The sequence below is a fragment of the Berghia stephanieae genome, chromosome 4, assembly GCF_034508935.2.
Source record: "Berghia stephanieae isolate SIO BIC M18660-M18661 chromosome 4, UCSD_Bste_1.3, whole genome shotgun sequence".
Classification (NCBI taxonomy): Eukaryota; Metazoa; Mollusca; class Gastropoda; order Nudibranchia; family Aeolidiidae; genus Berghia; species Berghia stephanieae.
The window spans coordinates 7,634,292-7,656,791 of NC_088363.1; the positions used below are offsets into that span (position 1 = coordinate 7,634,292).

Consider the following 22,500-nt stretch of genomic DNA (forward strand, 5'->3'; position numbering starts at 1 on the left):
GAAAAAAAAAAAAGGAAAATTTTGAACGACTACTTTTAAGTCCCATTTCTACTATGTTGACCACAACCCAACGACAAGTAGACTGAAGTCGAGAAAGAGCTTCATGACGGAAGAAAGCATCAACCCTGACCATGCAGCTGTATGCAGACTTTCCACATAGAGGGAGTGGGACAATCATGCAAATGAAGCTGTTGAACTGAGTTCCCCAGGAATGAACAGAGCACGGGCAAAAATTGGGAGAACAGCTGGAAGCATGAAAAAGTGGTGGCTGGCTGAGACTAGCTTGTGTACATGTGGATGCCCAGAGCAGAAGATGGAGCACATCCTTAGAGAATGCCAGGACAGGCCCAGCTGCACTGACCATGACATAAGAGTCTGCTCCACAGATGCTGTGGAGTGGATTCGGTGTTGGAGCGACAAGCTATGACGATGACAATGCTAACCCCCACTATTAGAGCAATTAAGATGATAAATTATCATTGATACTCAAGCTAACCTCTGGAGAGTGGGAAACTGATCCTGTTTGTTCCACTACACATCAAGTCTCTCACTGCCAGTACATTTGATAGGGGGAAATGTGGGTTGTTTTGGGGTTTTTTTAAGGAGAAAATTACTCTCTGATTCCAAAATCGTAGATTGCTGCAGATCCGAGGAATGAAGGGAAATTAGCTTATAAGGCACAAATACAATGAATGTATTATATTTATTATATGAATATAACCAGGTACTCATTCACAACTGGGATGGTTAAGTTAATGTGTGATACTTGCCTTACCCAAAGATGCAAAGTCCGGAATTTTGCAATCCCCCATCTGGTCATCGATCAATGTGAAAATCCTTTACACATGGAAACTGACCTATGTCTTTATTTATGTGTTTGTTTGCTTGTCTGTTTATTCTGGACCCGCCCCATTCCCCTAGCTCCACCTTAGATCTGGAAGGGAAATCTTTGCAATAGTCTAACGTCCTATGTAGAGGATAGCAAGCAAATTGTTACTCTCCCTTCCCTAGTACAAAAGCTAGAATCAAATCAGCCTTCATAGGGTGGAAGACCCTGAGAGAAAATTGTTAAAAATCTGAAAAAGTGTGTATGAAACAGTGCCAGACTAAACAGAAAGAAAATTTAATTTTTTAAAAAACATTCCAAAAATCAGCTTCCCTAGACTAGGGATCGAACCTCAGACCTTTCATTTTTTGGGATGATTTTTTTCTTGTATTTTCCTTTCCACATGAGTAAGGTGAATGAATGTGAGTAAAGAGCCTTTTTCAAGGACTCAACAATGTGCCGATCGGAGTGGGATTCAAACCCTGGATCTTTCAGCTTGAAGGTGAGTGTCATACGTCATACCACAAGACCAATAGCCACTATTAAGACTACTGTTACTGATTAATCTTACAGGTACACTTTTGTTTCTCCAAAGCTTTTCCCAAAAAATTGAGAAGATAACATTTCCACTAACTAGTCTTTGATTTGTTTTGGTTGTTTTTAAGGGTTTACGGCACTTGCGACACATTAAGGTCATATCAGCGCCAGTAAAAAGGAAGAAAATGGGATAGTAAAAAGTTCTAGAATTACAATTAAAGCACCACGCAAGAAAAGGTAAGACAAAGGGGAATTGGTTCAAACAAGAAACAGGTGTAGATTCCAAGAGCACACTATCAAAGTACTTAGTTTGAGATCACTAAAAGTCTCATCCAGACACAAGCACAGGTCCCCATTAAGAGGAACACACTGAAAAGTTTACAAATCATATATAATATGTAAACAATACATAATGCAGTGCATAATAGAGAGATGATTTACAAGACAAAAAAAAAATATCCCAAAACTCTAACTGTACATTTGACTGTTTCCCTCCCAGCTCGGGTACCAAGCCAGGGCTCGGACAAAACCAAGTAATCTCATTCCCAGACAAAGACAGAAAGCAAGTTGGAAAACAGATATAGGGGGATAGAAGACACAGTAAGTGCCTCCCTGCCCACTGTGGGAGGTCAGGAAGCCCACACAGTAGTCATTGATTAAGGGGGGGTAATAATAATGACAATCGTTTTCCCACCTGTAAAAACATTGTAAAGAAACTGAGGAAACCGATGCCGACGAAAAGCAAACAGTACATCAACATCTTGTCGGCCATTTCATCGTAAGGCAAAGTGAAAACCTGTGGAGAACATAATGATAGGGCTAGGGCTATTGGTCAGTACTGTCCTACGGACACCAGCACCTGTGGGTCAGTACTGACCAAAAGTCACTGTGTAATGATAATATATTTACAAGGAACACTCAAACCTCATTATCACAGCAACAAACTTTTTCAACATAAAACAAGCATTTTTAAATATCAACTTGTAGAATATCAAATTAGCATTTTGTAAAAATGTGAAATAGAGTCAGAGTCAGAGAGAGATTTTATTTGATCTATCAGAGATTAGAAGTGAGAGAAAAAATCAAATTTACAAAAAGATTTGAATTCAGATGCCATTACAATAATAATAATAATAATAATAATAATAATAATAATAATAAATAATAATAAAATAATAATAATAATAATAATAATAATAATAATAATAATAATAATAATAATTATAATAATAATAATACTAATTATAATACTTTATTTCGTCCTTTCAAAAATTCTTTGTACAGTGTATATTGCCAAGTTGCTTCAAGTTAGATGGAAAATAAAAACTTACACTAAGAATTTCACTGAAAATGACAGCAAAGGCTGGCTGGAGACCTCCGTTGACTAGAGCACCCAGACATCCCAGTAGAATAAAGTGCCACTCTGGACCATTCAAAGACATCAGACGACCAAAAGGAGCATCTGGAAGATTTTCTTTCTGTAGGATAATAACAAGAAATAAAGTGAGTAGGAAAGTACCAGAAGATAACAGAGAATAAAAACTTCGTAGCGGCGATTGGGGTTAAAACCCGTGACCTTACTGGTACAACAACTCTGCCTGGCCGGGGAGATTGTGACTTGTGACTCTACCGTATGAGCTATCCACGACCCCCAAAAAAGTCGCTTCAAAGCTCAGTCTGACTAGATCCTTCTCTCCTCGAATTCTTGAGGTCACGGGTTCAACACACACAAACGCCATGAGTTAATTGGCCAGCATTTTTAAGCCTAATAGCCAATATTCTCAACACAAACATGTAACATAGAAACGATTGAGACATTGAGTATGCTCTGGGATCGATCTCAGAAAAAAGGAAGAAAATGGAATAGTAAAAAATACAAGAAAAAGTAAGACAAAGGGGAAGGGTTGAAATAGGGAACAGATGTAGATTTCAAGAGCACACTATCATTGTACTTAGTTTGAGATCACCTAAATGTCCAGACACAAGCACAGGTCCCCATGAAGAGGAACATACTTGAATGTTTACAAACCATTAGAAATTCAAAACAAAAAATGTAACAGTACATAACAGGAGATGATTTACAAGGAAAAGATACCATCTCCCAAAGCTATAACTACACATTTGACTGTTCCCCTCTAAGCCAAGGGCTCCGACCAGGCCCAGGACAAAACTAAGTTATCCCAAAGACATAGAGCAAACTCAGAAAATAGATATAGGAAGATAGAAGACACAGCAAGTGACCTCCTGCCCACCATGGGAGGAGAAAAAAAAACAAACAAACAAAAACCACCCATCAAACTGCAGTGGTTTACTGATGATTGAAGTCAGGGCTACAGAGTCAAGACTGAAAAAAACGCTCTTGTAAATTAAAATAACAGAAACTTGAAAATTCTTCATTCTCTGCTATAAAATGATTTTGATATCCAAACCAAAAAAATGTCTCAAAACTAGGAAACAAATCCCAACTACTGTAATATCGTAATCCATCACATATTAAACAGTGCGTAACGTTTGATATGAAGACAAAATTAACTGAAGTTTGATATGAAGACAAAATTAACTGAAGTTTGGTGTGAAGACAAAATTCATTATCTAAATACCTCATCTTTTTCTTTGACAGTCGTTTCCTTTTTCTCCTTTTGTTCTGTATTCGACAGTGACCGTGATGCCAGTTTCCTCGACTCTCTTTTCACAATGTCTTTTATTTCTGCATCTGAAATTTGAAAACAGCCTCGTGCAAACATATGTTATGGTTTTTTAAAAAAATATTTTAATGCATTGTGAAAAGCATTTCAAAGAAGAGTGTAAAATTCAATACAAATTTGTATTATAACGTTTTCCTCACAATCAATATTTAAAATATTCTGAATGACTGACCACTAAATGATGAAATCTAAAAATTATAGGAGAAGGTTAAAAACAGATTTAATTTTGGCAATTTTTAACTCTATGCACTTCTGAAATGCTTATCTAACATTCTTTTTACATCATATTCGTTTTCTTTCTTTTTTTAAAAAAAGAAAAGTTTAAGATTTGAACAAATCAATTGAACTACAAATTTAATTTACATTTGTTTTGTTATTGCATAAAAACAAACCTTCCCGCTTCGATTTAAACTGGCTCCCATAGACTCTATATATAGATATAACACACAAATTACCTTCCACCTATTGTAAATGAATGTTTGTTATCAACAGCCTTATTGTTATATCCAGAAATCAAAATCACCAAATCTAAAACAAATTAAATCATATGAGGCAAAAAAAAAAAAAACAATTAAAAAAAAATCACCATACTTATCAAAATCTGATTTTCAATTGATTTTACACGAATATTTTGGAGTTTTTGAATTAAACTGGTAATTTTTAAAGTTTAATTAGGCTCGAAAAGGTTATAAAAATAAACCAACACACCATTAAGTTCTAACCATTCTTAAAAACTTGTGGAAAAAAGGAATATATTTGAAGACAGAATTGTATCAATGTTTTGAGGTTTTGGTGCCTTTTGTCCGTCCAATATTGATATATGACAGTTTAGATTAATTCATGAAAGCTTGTTGAATCTCTGATAGAATATTTATGTCCAGTAAAACAAAAAGTAGTCCTACATTATTAGGCCAATAAAGCCGAAGTTTATCCTGGTTTCTGTCGCTTGAAATGGACAATAATAGTTGCTTGTTACCATTTGGATAGGACATTAGTCAATCACAAAGTACTTTCCACCAGATCTGACAAGACCCAGCAACTCAACCACAAATGGACAGAGGAGGGTCCAAAAAGAAAATCTCGACTTCAAACGGGATCGATTTCAGTCCCATGGCATGCGAAGCGGGTGCTCTATCAACTGAGCTATCATGACCCATTTCAGTCCCATTGCATGCGAGGTGAGTGCTCATTCATGATGGCTTTCAACGCACTGCATTATATTTCATTTAAGTGACCAATTGATGAAAGAGCCTGTCCATCTTCTACAACTTTTTACCACCCATGATAATCTATAGGAGTCCAGAAGAAAGTCTTGGTCTATGCGTGTGCAAAGTTGTCTTGGCAGAAAACAGATTGATGAGTCATGTGGATAGTTCATCTTATTAGGTACCTAAATTTTTAAAAATTTGATGCAACTTAGATCTTCAATGACATTTCATTTTTCTACAAGATTTTATAAAATACCCAAACTTAATGGAATGTGGCAGAACAACGTCATGGAATAGACAGGTCTGATGATATAGGAGTTGATGGAGGCAGAACAACGTCATGGAATAGACAGGTCTGATGATATAGGAGTTGATGGAGGCAGAACAACGTCATGGAATAGACAGGTCTGATGATATAGGAGTTGATGGAGGCAGAACAACGTCATGGAATAGACAGGTCTGATGATATAGGAGTTGATGGAGGCAGAACAACGTCATGGAATAGACAGGTCTGATGATATAGGAGTTGATGGAGGCAGAACAACGTCATGGAATAGACAGGTCTGATGATATAGGAGTTGATGGAGGCAGAACAACGTCATGGAATAGACAGGTCTGATGATATAGGAGTTGATGGAGGCAGAACAACGTCATGGAATAGACAGGTCTGATGATATAGGAGTTGATGGAGTAAGGCCAATGACCGGGATGAGTGGAACCGGATTATTAAGACTGTAGCCAGCAACTCACACCCCCCCCCCCCCACTGTAGCCAGCAACTCACCCCCCCCCCCCCACTGTAGCCAGCAACTCACCCCCCCCCCCACTGTAGCCAGCAACTCACACCCCCCCCCCCCCACTGTAGCCAGCAACTCACACCCCCCCCCCACTGTAGCCAGCAACTCACCCCCCACCCCCCACTGTAGCCAGCAACTCACCCCCCCCCCCCCACTGTAGCCAGCAACTCACCCCCCCCCCCCTGTAGCCAGCAACTCACCCCCCCCCCCCCCCCACCCCCGGACCATCCAATCATTGGAGTAAGTGAGAGACAGATTGAATGAATATATGAATGGATGACTGAATGAATGAATGAATGACTAAATGAATGAATGAATGACTGAATGAATGAATGAATGACTAAATGAATGAATGAATGAATGACTGAATGAATGAATGAATGAATGAATGAATGAATGAATGACTGACTGACTGAATGAATGAATGAATGAATGAATGAATGACTGAATGAATGAATATATGAATGAATGAATGAATGAATGAATGAATGACTGACTGAATGAATGAATGACTGAATGAATGAATGAATGAACAAATGAATGAACGAACGAATGAATGAATGACTGAATGAATGAATGAATGACTGAATGAATGAATGAATGACTGAATGAATGAATGGATGGATGAATGAATGAATGAATGAATGAATGAATGGATGTGGATTAAATTCCGTGTCCTGTTCAAGTCTAATTAAGCTTTAAAAGATTTTCGTACAGAAAATAAATGGCAATCATAAAATGGAATGGAAATTTCAATTCAATTTACAAAGACAGATCCTATGGATGTTTCGGGTTTCCCCTTTGTCAAACATCCACATCATCTGTCTTCATAAACTACATTGAAGCTTCTATTCAGTGTTATTATTGTTATTCATTCAAGCATCAGCGTTTGTATTGAAAACACACAAAATATCTGTGTAAAAATCACTGAGCAAAACGGCTGAAAATAACTAAGGTGATTTTTATTTTCCTTTCTTCTGAAATGACTTAAAAATAAAAAAGATGAAGGACTACTTGATTTAAAACAAATGATGAAAATAAAACAAAAACAAACAAAAAAAAGTTTCATAGAGAACTAAGAAAAATCAAGATGGAGAAATAAAATCAGCTAAGAACAATAAATGAAAACACAAATCTGAGAACTTGGAGTGAAATTATAAAAGAGGAGCAAAAAGTCCAATAACAAACCAGGACTATGAGAATCGATTGATTCTGTCATTTTCATTGACGATGAGCTTAACTCCCTTCAAAACCAAAAAAGCTTGTTTCATCCAAACCCCAGCAGGTCCATACAAATATTTACAGTTTCCACAGACGTGGTCACACAGACAATTCAATTCGAGTCATCTAACAGTTCTTAAAAACCTTCACACAACAATTATTCTTTTCTTTTCTTTATCATTTTCATTTGTTTCTTTTGTTTTTTAAATATGTTGACTAATTTTCTTTCATTTAGGGTTTCTTCCAAATAATGATGAAGGTATCTCTAGTCTGAGTACTCATTTTATAATTTTATCATTATTTTTATTACGGCTTTTGATACGGACTGACGTGTCATGTGGTTTACAAAACATGTAATAAATAATAATGTGAAATTGATTGTAAGCTTCAATTTAATTACAAAAACAGATCAAATGAACGTTTCAGGTTTCCCCATTATCAACAAAACAGGATGAATGGAACACTACAGATGAATGAGATAATGTGGTAGTGGCGTAGTTAAGATGAACAAACAAAACATAACTACACCACTACCACATTATCTCATTCATCTGTGGTGTTTCATTCATCCTGTTTTGTTGATAAAGGGGAAACCCGAAACGTTCATTTGATCTGTTTTTGTAATTAAATTGAAGCTTACAATCCATTTCACATTATTATTTATTTCTTCGAGCTTCGAGCAGCAACATTTACTTTACAAAACATGTAAAATCCAGAATTAAGAACTAACAGCTTGTCCTATCATGTAGTAAATTTCAGTGACAACACATTTAAGGTCAAGAGAGGAAAGATATATAATTTTTTTTTAATGAGATTGAGATAATTTATAGAATTTCAGGTTTGAAAAACATTGAAAATTCAAGGTAGAATCTCATTAAACTTGAAAAGAAATCAACGGTTGAGTAATTTATGTATTGGCACCTGTAACTTCAGGCTTGGTGAAAAATTTCAGTAATGAAAACACTGAAAAGAGAAAATGGTTAGAGAGACAAATAAAACGTGGTGTACGCTAGCATGACTCTAAAGTATAGGTCAGATTTTGGCTTAGTCATTCTTTTGAACCTTGACCTCAAGTGTCCATTAAAGTGATATACAGTCATGTCTCTTCAATCCGAACACCTCCGTTCTCAGCATTTTGTCTGGATAACACAGACATCCAGATAATGGAATCATTCCAGAAAGTGTACAAATAAATAAAATAACATCCGTCCCCTGTTTGGATAATGGAGACATCCGGATTGTGGAGTTCCGGATTAGAGATGCCATATATTATATATATACTCATAAAGGTAAATCTTCTCATTGATTTGTGCTGATTTATATCAACATAGACGCATGCAATCTGAAGAATTTCTATTCATCCTCGTAAATAAACCCATTATATTATAATGACAAATTATTTATAACCCATGAGACAAATATAGAATATGTGTGCGTCCCTGACATAATCAGTTATGTGGTGAAAACTTTTGCTTTGCGTTTGTTTGCATTTTTTGAAAGCCCAATCTCTCCTAAGCATTTTAATTTTTATTTGAAGCAAATCGGGTGATTTTTCATGAAGTCATGGTCAGATGCATGGGCTAGCGTGTGAAACCCTAATTTTGAGGAAATCGCTTCCAAGGTTGACAAAGAGTTGATATTAAGTATAATAGTTAACTTCATTAAAAAATTAAAATAAAATATTTAGGAGAAGAATTCAATTAAAATATTTCATCAATATGTAGATAAATGATTTGTGATGAGAACTGATTTTCCATAAAAATTGACCTCTTGACCTAAAATTGTCAATATCTCTGTTCAAACCTTTTCACCATGCGACTGATTATCTCAAGGATGCCCACATATAATCGATAAGTCGTCCCAATTATCAGGAAACTTCTGTTGTGGAATGGCAGACCATCTGACTGGTAATCATCAGGTTTGAGGTTCGATCCCCAATCGAGGCTGGCTTATTGTTTTGAGATATTTTTTCTTTCCGTTTTATCTGGCAATGTTCCACACAAGCCTTTCTGGACCATTATTGTTTATAAATTGAATTGTCTTAGACTATCAGTGGATCTTTATTGTTTATAAATTGAATTGTCTTAGACTATCAGTGGATCTTATTGTTTATAAATTGAATTGTCTTAGACTATCAGTGGATCTTTATTGTTTATAAATTGAATTGTCTTAGACTATCAGTGGATCTTTATTGTTTATAAATTGAATTGTCTTAGACTATCAGTGGATCTTTATTGTTTATAAATTGAATTGTCTTAGACTATCAGTGGATCTTTACTGTTTATAAATTGAATTGTCTTAGACTATCAGTGGATCTTTATTGTTTATAAATTGAATTGTCTTAGACTATCAGTGGATCTTTATTGTTTATAAATTGAATTGTCTTAGACTATCAGTGGATCTTTATTGTTTATAAATTGAATTGTCTTAGACTATCAGTGGATCTTTATTGTTTATAAATTGAATTGTCTTAGACTATCAGTGGATCTTTATTGTTTATAAATTGAATTGTCTTAGACTATCAGTGGATCTTTATTGTTTATAAATTGAATTGTCTTAGACTATCAGTGGATCTTTATTGTTTATAAATTGAATTGTCTTAGACTATCAGTGGATCTTTATTGTTTATAAATTGAATTGTCTTAGACTATCAGTGGATCTTTATTGTTTATAAATTGAATTGTCTTGGACTATGTCCTAACCTGATTTTACTCAATAAATAATCAGAACAAATCATAAGTAATAAATAATCATAATAAATAATATAAATGATAATATAATAATATATATAATCATGATGAATAATAAATAATAATTATTCATAATAATTAATAAATAACAAATAATCTTAATAAATAATACATGATAAATATTTATTTCATATACTGTTCTTTTCTTTTCAAATCATTTCTTCTCTTTACGATTTTCTAAATTAAATTCATGAAATAAGGGAGCATGTGACACTTTCTGACATTGCTGTCATTGTTTACATGTCTAGCTCTATGTCATAATTTATTTACTCCCAACTTTTGTTGTTACGTGTTGTAGGTTGTGTGTGTGTGTGTGTGTGTGTGTGTGTGTGTGTGTGTGTGTGTGTGTCTAAGACTTCCCTGAAGCCCTGGGTGACACTTTACACAAATATTATAAAAGAAATCAAAAGAGTTTGTTTTTCTTCTCGTTTGTTTAATTCTGTTATTTTAATTTATTTCTGGCTGTTTCTATCAGAAAAAAATTTAAAGGATTAAGAATATTTAAATAATCTAAATAAACATACTGACCTTCTTCTGTTTCATGTTCCACTTGCTGCAGATAATAAAACAAACGGAAATTGTCAAATCAATTAACAACGTTGTGTAATCTTCTCATATAATAAAAATAAACAAACACTTCGCTTCCTGATCATAAGTCAAAGAAATTAAAAATTTTGAATAACTGCCTTTCAGGCCTAAACTGTCAGGGAACTAAGTGTCATAAATTCAGGCTTAAGATTTTCTGGGTAAAATATTTTCAATTATTGAAATTAAAAACATTTGCCAGCCTAAGGCTGTGCCAAAACTTAGGTGTGCATGGCTGGAACTCAAAAGTTATTTAAAGCAACTTAAATCTTTTGACAGGACAAAAAAAACTTTAATCCATATTTTAATGGTGTCTGAAATGATCAAAGCATTATTGGTGAACACAAAAGAATTTTACATGAAAACCGAGATCTCAGTCTAACAAGAGACTAAAATTCAAGATGCAAAAATACAACTTTTTACATAAGGGGGATGTAACCTGCTGTATTTTAGGACCAAGTGCAACTGTGGTCCATGCTCAACGTAGCCATTAGTCTTTGAAATCGGATATCTTAAGTGAAAACTTTTATTGGGGAGAATGAAGAGAATTATTTTTGTTTCAAGTATTAATGACCAGGGACGTTGTAATTGTCACATCAAATGGTTAGGAAATTAATGAAGACGGACATTTCACTTCAGACATGTATTTTCTATGAATGATCTTTGTCCATTCTGCCATATTTGGAAGAAAAGAAAAAAACGTGTATTTAAAATTTTGGTCAGAATAGTCATCCTTCAAATGTCAATCAATTAAAATGACCCTCATCTTGGAAAAAAAATAATTAAAAAACAACTCTTAAACCTGGGAATTCACAGGCCCCAGGTTGAAGAGTTTTTGCCAAGATGACGGTCATTTTAATTGAGAGGAATTTGAGGGATGAGTTTTCTGGCTAAAATTTTTTCAATACTTGATTTTTCTTCTTTTTTTCAGAGTAATGCAATATTGTTATTTGATGTAAAAAATTTCTGTCCAAAATGAAAGGAAAGTGTTTTTCTCACTTGATTTGTAACGAGCTGATAGTAAATCCCTTTCTTCTCCATGAGCTGATTGTGTGTTCCTTTCTCCACTATTTTCCCTTTGTCGAACCCGACGATGATGTCAGCATTTCTGATGGTGGACAATCGATGGGCAATGATCAGAGTTGTGCGCCCTTCGCATGCCTGGAATAAAAAGGAAAATGTTGCTGCTTGAAGCTCGAAGGTAAAAAAAACAACAAAAAAATAATAAGTAATGAAATGTAAGGTTTAATTAATTGAATGAAAACAACTGATGTCGATGATTCGGGTCTTTCTTTCATTCATCTCGTTTTGTTGATAAAGGGGAAACCCGAAACGTCCACATTATGTTTTCATTCAATTAATTGAAGCTTAAATTTTAATTACTTATCATTATTTTCTTTTTAAATGGAATAAAAATAAGGATCATTCGTTGACCTTATGACTGTCCATGGAAATAGCCCAGTGAGATGAGAAAGGAGCTGATGGTGAGGGTGGTTGAGGAATAATGGAACGAAAAGAAAATTAAAACGGGCAATAAATTGATGAAAATTAGTGATAATGGTCGTGGTGCTAACAACAATGACAATGACAAGATGATGATGATGATGATGATGATGATGATAACGTTGATGATGTTTATGATGATGATGATGATGAATATTTTTTTTTAATCACCAAGAAAATGACATGAAACACCCGATTAAAAACCTTCATGGAATAAGGAAAAATAAAATTGTTTGATCACATAAACTGTTGGTGTTTCTACTTCTCACCTTGTCGAGAGCATCCTGCACGATTGATTCACTCTCAGTGTCCAGGGCTGACGTCGCCTCGTCCAGCAACAAAATCTTAGGGTTTCTGACCAAAGCCCTTGCAATGGCCAGTCTTTGTTTCTGTCCACCACTGAGTTGTGCCCCTTGTTCACCCACAAACGTCTCAAATTCCTGAAGACACAAATCAATAGTATAACCAGATTACTCATAAATGATTTACAAACAATTTCGGATCTGAATGAAAATCTTTTGGTCAGAACCAGACATCCAAGATCCAGGCTAATCAAATCTGACTTTTGCTTCCATTTTGAATAATTGAAAATTCAAACATATTTCAAGTGTTTAAAGTAATGCCAATCATTCTCCCCCAAGAAAACTGCTTCTTGTTCTTCTCCTTCATCTTCTACCTTTTTTTCGTCATCATCTCCCATTTCCTCATCCTCCTATTCTCATTCTCCTCCTTTTTCTTCTTCTTCTTCTTCTCCTTTTTCTCCTACTTCTTGTTCTTCTTTTTCTCCTTTTTCTCCTACTTCTTGTTCTTCTTCTTCTCCTTTTTCTCCTACTTCTTGTTCTTCTTCTTCTCCTTTTTCTCCTACTTCTTGTTCTTCTTCTTCTCCTTTTTCTCCTACTTCTTGTTCTTCTTCTTCTTCTTTTTTCTTATTCTACTTTTCCTTTTTCTTCTTCTTCTTCTCCTTCTTTTTGTTCTTCTTCTCCCTTTTCTTCTTCATATAAACAATTACAAAATAAAATAAAATTATGAAACTATTATGGTCTGAAGTTTAATTAACTTTCCCAATACATTCCATCACATGATATCAAATACTCACATTTGGAAGTTCCTTGATAAAACATTCTCAATTTACCCAAAAAATTCACGATTCCAATTCAATATTTTAAAAATCCAAGAAGAAACGGGACAGAGTGTCAAACAGACTCCATTTCAAACTTTTCAAATATTTGATTGACTCAACATTAAATAAAAGTTTTATTAATCGTATATATTTCACTCACATTTGGAAGTTCCTTGATAAAATTGTAAGCATTTGCATTTTTTGTGGCCTCAATCATTTCCTCCATTGTCACATCCTCCCGTCCATATCGAATATTTTCTGCGATCGACGTCGCAAACAAAATGGGTTCTTGACTGACCAGGCCGATGCTTTGCCGAAGCCATTTCACGTTCAAATCTTTGACATTTTTATTGTCTATAAGAACCTGAAGGCATCCAATGAAATATTTCAATGTAAGTTTTTGTCAAAGGCACAAATGAAACAAATCATATCAATTAGGTGTTATTTCAGTGCTAGCAATATCTGGGCTCAGGGAAGGGGGGGGGGGGGACTATTAGCTCAGTTGGTAGAGGACTCATTTCACGTGCAAGGATCTGAGATCTATCCTGAGTGAAGTCGTGATTTGTTATTTTCTGACCTCCCTGAGTGATTGGGTAGCTGGGTCTGATAGATCAGGCAGAAAGTACTTTGCAATAGACAAGTGTCCTTTAAAAAGGGTAGCAAGAAACTGCTATCATCTGAATTCAGGATAGACTCCGGCTCCATGGGCCTTATGGCTCTGAAGGACAACTGCTTACCAGATGCCTAAAGATGAATTTACAGTTAAAGAGATTGAAAATACGAAATCTTGGTTATTCTTTAAAAAATTACATTTACATATGTATGAGTTTCAAATTGGAATTTACATGAAGGAGGAATCGCAGCTGTCATCAGACGCATATTTGATCAGAATTAAATTGTAGTAGCATACCCTATTAATGGCAATACTGATAAAACATATGATTATTCATACACACACACCCACACACACACACACATCAACTGATATTGTCTGGTTGCAAGGACAGCATCTCTATTTGTTGAGTCTTTATTTTGATACAACCAACGAAATACTTTTATCACACAATGATTGTAGAATATTACCTGCCCTTGGTCTGGGTCATAGAATCGTAGTAACAGCTGCATGACAGTACTCTTACCATATACAAGTATATATAACTGTTCTAGACTATACAATATTACCTGCCCTTGGTCTGGGTCATAGAATCGTAGTAACAGCTGCATGACAGTACTCTTACCATATACAAGTATATATAACTGTTCTAGACTATACAATATTACCTGCCCTTGGTCTGGATCATTGAATCGTAGTAACAGCTGCATGACAGTACTCTTACCATATACAAGTATATATAACTGTTCTAGACTATACAATATTACCTGCCCTTGGTCTGGGTCATAGAATCGTAGTAACAGCTGCATGACAGTACTCTTACCATAAACAAGTATATATAACTGTTCTAGACTATACAATATTACCTGCCCTTGGTCTGGGTCATTGAATCGTAGTAACAGCTGCATGACAGTACTCTTACCATATACAAGTATATATAACTGTTCTAGACTATACAATATTACCTGCCCTTGGTCTGGATCATGAATCGTAGTAACAGCTGCATGACAGTACTCTTACCATATACAAGTATATATAACTGTTCTAGACTATACAATATTACCTGCCCTTGGTCTGGGTCATTGAATCGTAGTAACAGCTGCATGACAGTACTCTTACCATATACAAGTATATATAACTGTTCTAGACTATACAATATTACCTGCCCTTGGTCTGGGTCATAGAATCGTAGTAACAGCTGTATGACAGTACTCTTACCATAATACAAGTATATATAACTGTTCTAGACTAAACAATATTACCTGCCCTTGGTCTGGGTCATAGAATCGTAGTAACAGCTGCATGACAGTACTCTTACCACACCCACTGCTGCCAATGAGGGCCACCTTCTGGCCAGGCTGGGCGATGATGTTCAGGCCGTCCAAAATCTGTAAATTGATTGATACAGATTTTGAGATTCGTGTACTCGTGTCATAGACATGTATACATGTACTTGTGCTATAGAAATGTATACATGTACTCGTGCTATAGACATGTATACATATACTCATGTTTAAGACATGTATACATGTACTCATGTTATAGACATTGTATACATGTACTCGTGTTATAGACATGTATACATGTATCATGTTATAGACATGTATACATGTACTCGTGTCATAGACATGTATACATGTACTTGTGCTATAGAAATGTATACATGTACTCGTGCTATAGACATGTATACAAGAAATCATGTTAGAGACATGTATACATGTACTCGTGTTATAGACATGTATACATGTACTCATGTTATATAGATATATACATGTATATGTTATAGACATGTATACATGTACTCGTGTTATATAGATATATACATGTATATGTTATAGACATGTATACATGTACTCGTGCTATAGACGTGTATACAAGTACTCGTGTCATAGACATGTATACATGTACTTGTGCTAAAGATATGTAAACATGTACTCATGTTATAGACATGTATACAAGTACTCATGTTATAGAGATATATACATGTATATGTTATAGACATGTATACATGTACTCGTGCTATAGACATGTATACATGTACTTGTGCTAAAGATATGTAAACATGTACTCATGTTATAGACATGTATACAAGTACTCATGTTATAGACATGTATACATGTACTCATGTTATAAACATGCATACATGTACTCATGTTATAGACATGTATACATGTACTCATGTTATAAACATGTATACATGTACTCGTGCTATAGACATGTATACATGTACTCATGTTATAGACATGTATACATGTACTCGTGTTATATACATATATACATGTACTCGTGTTATAGACATGTATACATGTACTCGTGTTATAGACATGTATACATGTACTCGTGTTATAAACATGCATACATGTACTCATGTTATAGACATGTATACATGTACTCATGTTATAGACATGTATACATGTACTCATGTTATAAACATGCATACATGTACTCATGTTATAGACATGTATACATGTACTCATGTTATATACATATATACATGTACACATGTTATAGACATGTACTCGTGTAATAGACATGTAAAAGTTCCATGTGTCGTATTTTGTTATTTTTTAAATCTGTTATATTCATTTTTGTATATTAATTGTGACCCAATGTGTCAAACTGGTGTTATGGTGGGATGAAGTCGAAGCCAACAGGTGACCCACTGTATTATGGCAAGATAATTAAATTGCTGAAAATTGAATGTGTCAAACCAAAAATATCAGTTTTGGGTTGAATTTATGCATTCTATCGAGGAAAAAATACAGAGTGTTAAAAACCAAGATTTCATTTTCTAGATCAGTTAAGCCTAATTATTGTGGGGTACTGTGTGTAAAGTGCCTTACCAAGGACACGACGTCATGACCAGAATTTTCCATGATCATTGTCATCCACCCAACCACTGATCATGCTTAACATTGCTTGACTTTTATGACAAGGCAAGACACTGAACTGCTGATCCATCGAGCCGCACAAAAGAAATCAAAGTCAAACCGACTTACGTTTACGTCTGGCCTGGATGGATAGTTGAAATGGATATCTCTGAATTCAATGCTACCCTCTACTCTGGACAACTTTTCACCTTCATCTGACTGGCTGCTGATTTTGGATTTCTGGGAATGGAAAATAAAGGTGAAATGAGATTTTACACGAAATAAATATAAAAACATGAATTGTGATTATCATGCATAATCAATCAATCAACCAATCGTGTCTCTCTCTCTCTGTGTTTGTGTGTCGATTCATGTTACTCCCCTTTTCTCAATTTATCTTCTATCTGTCATCGCTATCTCTCCCTCACACACAGACACACACACACACACACACACACACTTCTCAATCATAAGAATTGTTCCAACTATCGGAAGCCCCTATGGTGTAATGGTAACATGTCTGACCGGTAATCAGAAGGTCTGAGGTTCGATCCCCAGTCAAGCTCGACTGTTTGTTTTTTTTTAATGTTTTTTTTTTTTCTTGTATTTTTCTTTCTTGCTTTGTCTGGCACCTTTCATACACACTTGTTCAGATCTTTATCATAAGAGTTGATGTTTTACAGTGCCTATATAACACTCCTGAGATCCATCTTTGACTATTCCTGTATGTTTTTAAAGGTTTTACGGCGCTTGCAAAACACATTTAGGTTATATCCGCGCCAGTAAAAAGGAAGAAAATGGGATCATAAAAAGTTCTAGAATTACAATTAAAGCACCCAAGAGAACGTAAGACAAAGGGGAACTGGGAACAAATAGGAATCAGATGTAGAATCCAAGAGCAAACCACCAATGTACTTAGCTTGAGATCACCTATAAGTCTCATTGGACACAAGTACAAAATCCAACAAGGAGGAATACACTCAGATGCTTACATTATACATTAAAAATAAATATAATAATACATAACAGAGAGATGATTTACAAGGGAAAAAAATATCATCTCCCAAAGCAAAAACTATGCATTTAACTGTTTCCCTCCCAGCTTGGACCAGGACAAAACCAAGTAATCTCATTACAAGACAAAGACAGAGAGCATGTTGGAAATCAGACATAGGGGGAAAGAAGACACAGTATGGACCCCCTGCCTGCCTTGGGAGGTCAAGAACCCCACCCAGTCAGTGAATTCTAAAGTTGTCTTGCCTTCCCCATTAGGAGCAATATAAATAAACTTGATTATAAAAACTTTTAAATCATACCAAATCAATGAGTTCATATATGGTATAGGCTGCACCCCGAGCAGTCGAGAAAGCTTGGATACCAGGACCTGCGTTGCCGATACCGAAAGCTGCAGTGATGACACTGAAAAACACCTGCAAGATAAAAAAGAAAAAAGACAAAATGAGTGGTTTTCAAGAAGCCAACAGAATATGTGACACTCCAGGATTTTTTATGGACCTAAAAATTAATTTTTTTAAAAAGAGACAATGCTGTTAACGGCCAGATACTCATTTTACACCTGAGTACGGATTAAATATTTGAGTAAAGAGCCCTTTCCAAGGACTCAACTATGTGCTACTCAGAGTGAGACTCGAACCCAGGATCTTCCAATCCAAAGACGAGTGCCAGACCACAAGACCACATAGCCGCACATACAGCGGGTCTTCGTACAGTCCCAGGGAACAAGGCAGAACAAGCTTACAGCTAGACTATGCTTACATTGTGCGGCTATGTGGTCTTGTGGTATGACACTCGCTTTCGTATCAGAAGGTCCTGGGTTCAAGCCTCGCACTCAGCGCATAGTTGGGTCCTTGGAAAAGGCTCTTTACTCACATTTTCTCACCATATTCAGGTGTAAAATGAGTACCTGGCCGTTAACAGCATTGTTTCTGTCCGGAAAAAAAATTGTAATTTCGCTTAACAGGCGTCATATCTCATTCTACTTGTTACGTGTTGCTGTTGGTCAGGGACCCTTTGTAAAGCGCTTTGAGCATGTTTAGTGGATATTGCGCTATATAAAAGCTCAATTAAAAAAAAAAAAATTTAACATTCAGATTCTGATTAGTCGTGGTCAGTCAATATTCCAAAGATCGGGCAAGTCAAAATGTTTCCCTTCAGACCATCTACAAATGTGTGCTCTAGTCTGTGAATCTGAAACTGTTATTGGTCTGGTCCATTTAAAATACCTCTTATCCACTAGAAATGCTCAAAATGCTTTACAAGGGGTCCCAAGCTAACAGTAACATGTAGGACGAGACATGACACTTGTAAAGGCACTAACAATTTTATTATTTTTTTTTTTGGATGACAACAGAGTTACTGGTCAGGTAGGTACTCATTTTACACCTGAGTGTATTCACAATAATGTGAATAAAGAGCTTTTCCCCAAGAACTCAACTTGGCACTACTCAAATGTGACTTGAAACCAGGTCCTACAAGCAACAGGCTGACTGTCAAACCACAAAACCAAATACACATACAAACACAGTACAATTTCATTCGTGCGCCTTTGTGGTCTAGTGGTATGACACTCGCCATCAGATTGGAAGGTCCTGGTTTCGAGTCCCAAGTGGCGCATGGTCGAGTCCATGGAAAATGAGTACCTGGCCGTTAACTCACTCAACCCTAACACCGACTATATCCTTATTTCACCCGGGTTACTTTTACCCCATGCCTATTTATTACATTTTTCTGAGACAAAGTATAGACGTAGTATTAAAGCAAACGTTTTTAGTTTTGACATGTCTATGGTAGTTGAATAAAACTATCTATTTACATGCTCATTTTTAATACATTTTTTCAAATTTTGAAAAGTAGCAGACATCTCTAGGATTGAGTTAACAGCGTTAAGTCTGTCCGAAAAAAATTGTAATATCACTTAGCAGGCGTCATGTCTCGTACTACAAGTTGCATGTTTCTGTTAGCTTGGGACCCCTTGTTAAGTGCTTTGAGCACATTTAGTGGACATTGCACTATATTAAAAAATCTCAAAATAATTTTTGTTTGTTTGTTTGTTGCTTTAGGTCTCTTCCAACACAATTGAGGTTATATGAGAGACCGCTGAAACAAAAAAACAAGCAATCTAACAAAAATAGTACAAATGTAAATCAAAATCATAACCTAAAGTTATCATAAGCTAAATTATAAATAACCAAGAACAAACAGGCAGAAGATTTACAGAAAAAAAAATATCCCCTGTCAAAAATACAATCACAAACCAAAGAAGCAGGATAGGCTAGTAAAGAGAGGAAGAAACGACATCACTATCGGGTCGTATACCCATGCGAACATCATAGGTATATGATTCAAGGGTGATGCTCCCATCCAACCACCCGTGTAATATCACTTAGCAGGCGTCATGTCTCGTACTACAAGTTGCATGTTTCTGTTAGCTTGGGACCCCTTGTTAAGTGCTTTGAGCACATTTAGTGGACATTGCACTATATTAAAAAATCTCAAAATAATAATTTAACTAGTTCCTCACCACCAGTACATTGGATACACCATATGCGTCATCCTCGCGATACAACTTCCCACTGTACCAGAATCCCAGGGCAAACACAAGGTAGACCACACACCATATCGAACCAAACAACGCCCCATTTGTCAGGCCTTTTTTAACTCCAAACTTGTAAGCTTCGTCCAGGTTGTTATGGTATCTGAAGATTAATTTTTTTAAATAATCATATAAAGGAGAGAAAAAAAAGACATGAGAATGAAATGGGATGTTTACACGATGGAAGAGGTTTGAGGTTTGGATTATTGTTATTATTATTATTATTATTATTATTATTATTATTATTATTATTATTATTATTATTATTATTATTATTATTGTTATTATTAATTTTATTATTATTATTAATATTATTATTATTATTATTATTATTATTATTGTTATTATTCTTATTATTATTATTCTTATTATTATTATTGTATATTATTAATATTATTATTATTATTATTATTATTATTATTATTATTATTATTATTATTATTATTATTATTATTATTATTATTATTATTATTGTTATTATTAATATTATTATTATTATTATTATTATTATTATTATTATTATTATTATTATTATTATTATTATTATTTATTCTTATTCTTATTCTTATTCTTCTTATTATTATTATTACTATTATCATTATTCTTATTGTTATTATTATTGTTATTGTTTTTATTACTTTTATTATTATTATTTCCCCGTGTGGTGTCCGGGGTCCCTCAACTGAGAGGGTCAAGAATAGCCCAACGCCAAGCCAGCGTGTCGTAAAAGGCGACTAATGGTGTGTGATTCCTCCATCTTTGAGTCACCTGGTCCTCCAGGTTGGGGGTTGGCAAAGGGTTAACACCCCTTTCCGTTAAACTCTAACCGTTACAGAAACACAGACAGACAAACCAAATCCTTTTTTTAGCTTGGGCGACCGAAGAGTTTCTGGAATATCAGAATTTATGAAGGACAACAGACAAAGCCGAAAGGACTCTGCTGACCCGATGACGTCTTCGCCAAACAAGCAGCTTCGAATTGCGTCGTGGAACGTTCGCACCATGTATGAAGCAGGAAAAAGCTCTCAAGTTGTGACTGAGATGAGAAGATACAGGCTGCATATACTTGGAGTAAGCGAAACCCACTGGATACAATCCGGACAGAAACACCTCAAGTCTGGGGAGAAGATTTTATATTCAGGGAGAGGGGACGGGATTCATACACAGGGAGTAGGAATAATTCTAAGCAAGTTTGCCCAGAAGTCACTGAGAGGATGGGAACAATGCGGAGAAAGGATCATCATGGCGTCCTTTACAACACGGAGTAAGAAGATCAGCATGAACATTGTACAGATCTATGCCCCAACAAATGATGCAACAGATGAGGACAAAGATACATTTTATGGTCTGCTACAACAAGTCATTGACAAGTTGCCAAGGAAAGACATCAACATATTGATGGGAGATGCTAATGCAAAAGTGGGACAGGATAACGTAGGCTATGAAGGTATCATGGGACGTCATGGCATGGGAGAAATGAATGATAATGGTGAGAGATTTGCAAATTTCTGTGCATTCAACAGTTTGGTGATTGGAGGATCAGTGTTCCCCCACAAGAGGATCCACAAAGCAACTTGGGTCTCACCAGATGGTATGACAGAGAATCAGATTGATCATTTTTGTATCTCTCGTAGATTCAGACGTTCATTGGAAGATGTGACAGTACGGAGAGGGGCAGATGTTGGATCAGACCACCACCTGCTATTGGCAAAGCTTAAGCTCCGACTCAGAAAACACGGGGCCAGATCACATACAAGAAGAAAATTCGAGTTGAATGCACTTGATGGGGAAAAGAATGAGGAATTCAAACTACAATTGAGTAATAGATTCCAACCTCTTACTGAGCTCGAGGAGGACATAGATGTAGAGTCACATTGGGCAAAGATCAAGGAAGTCTACATAACAACTTGCCACGAGGTATTGGGGGTAAAGAAATCAGAACATAAAGAATGGATAAGTCCAACCACCTTGGACCTTATTGAAAAGAGGAGAACAAGGAAGGAACAAGTGAATGCAAGCCGAACAAGGGCTTCAAGACTGGATGCACAAGAGCAGTATCGAGCCATAGCTAAGGAAGTCAAAAGATCTGTGAAGAAAGACAAGGAAGCATTCATGAACAGACTTGCAGAGAAAACAGAAGCAGCAGCGACTGG

General features: G+C 35.5%; 1 protein-coding gene across 1 annotated transcript in view; it reads right to left on the reverse strand.

Moving 5' to 3' along the window:
* LOC144969978 (ATP-dependent translocase ABCB1-like) overlaps window positions 1-22,500 on the reverse strand; it is a 74,500-nt gene that overhangs the window by 14,703 nt on the left and 37,297 nt on the right. The window contains exons 8-19 of the mRNA XM_078909097.1: window positions 20,276-20,450; window positions 18,051-18,164; window positions 16,864-16,974; window positions 15,127-15,252; window positions 13,412-13,615; window positions 12,401-12,571; window positions 11,628-11,789; window positions 10,572-10,596; window positions 8,215-8,256; window positions 3,964-4,076; window positions 2,695-2,841; window positions 2,058-2,159 (exon numbers count right to left, since the gene is read on the reverse strand). Coding sequence (XP_078765223.1) covers window positions 2,058-2,159; window positions 2,695-2,841; window positions 3,964-4,076; window positions 8,215-8,256; window positions 10,572-10,596; window positions 11,628-11,789; window positions 12,401-12,571; window positions 13,412-13,615; window positions 15,127-15,252; window positions 16,864-16,974; window positions 18,051-18,164; window positions 20,276-20,450 — 1,492 coding nt within the window. The remainder of the gene's footprint in view (window positions 1-2,057; window positions 2,160-2,694; window positions 2,842-3,963; window positions 4,077-8,214; window positions 8,257-10,571; window positions 10,597-11,627; window positions 11,790-12,400; window positions 12,572-13,411; window positions 13,616-15,126; window positions 15,253-16,863; window positions 16,975-18,050; window positions 18,165-20,275; window positions 20,451-22,500) is intronic.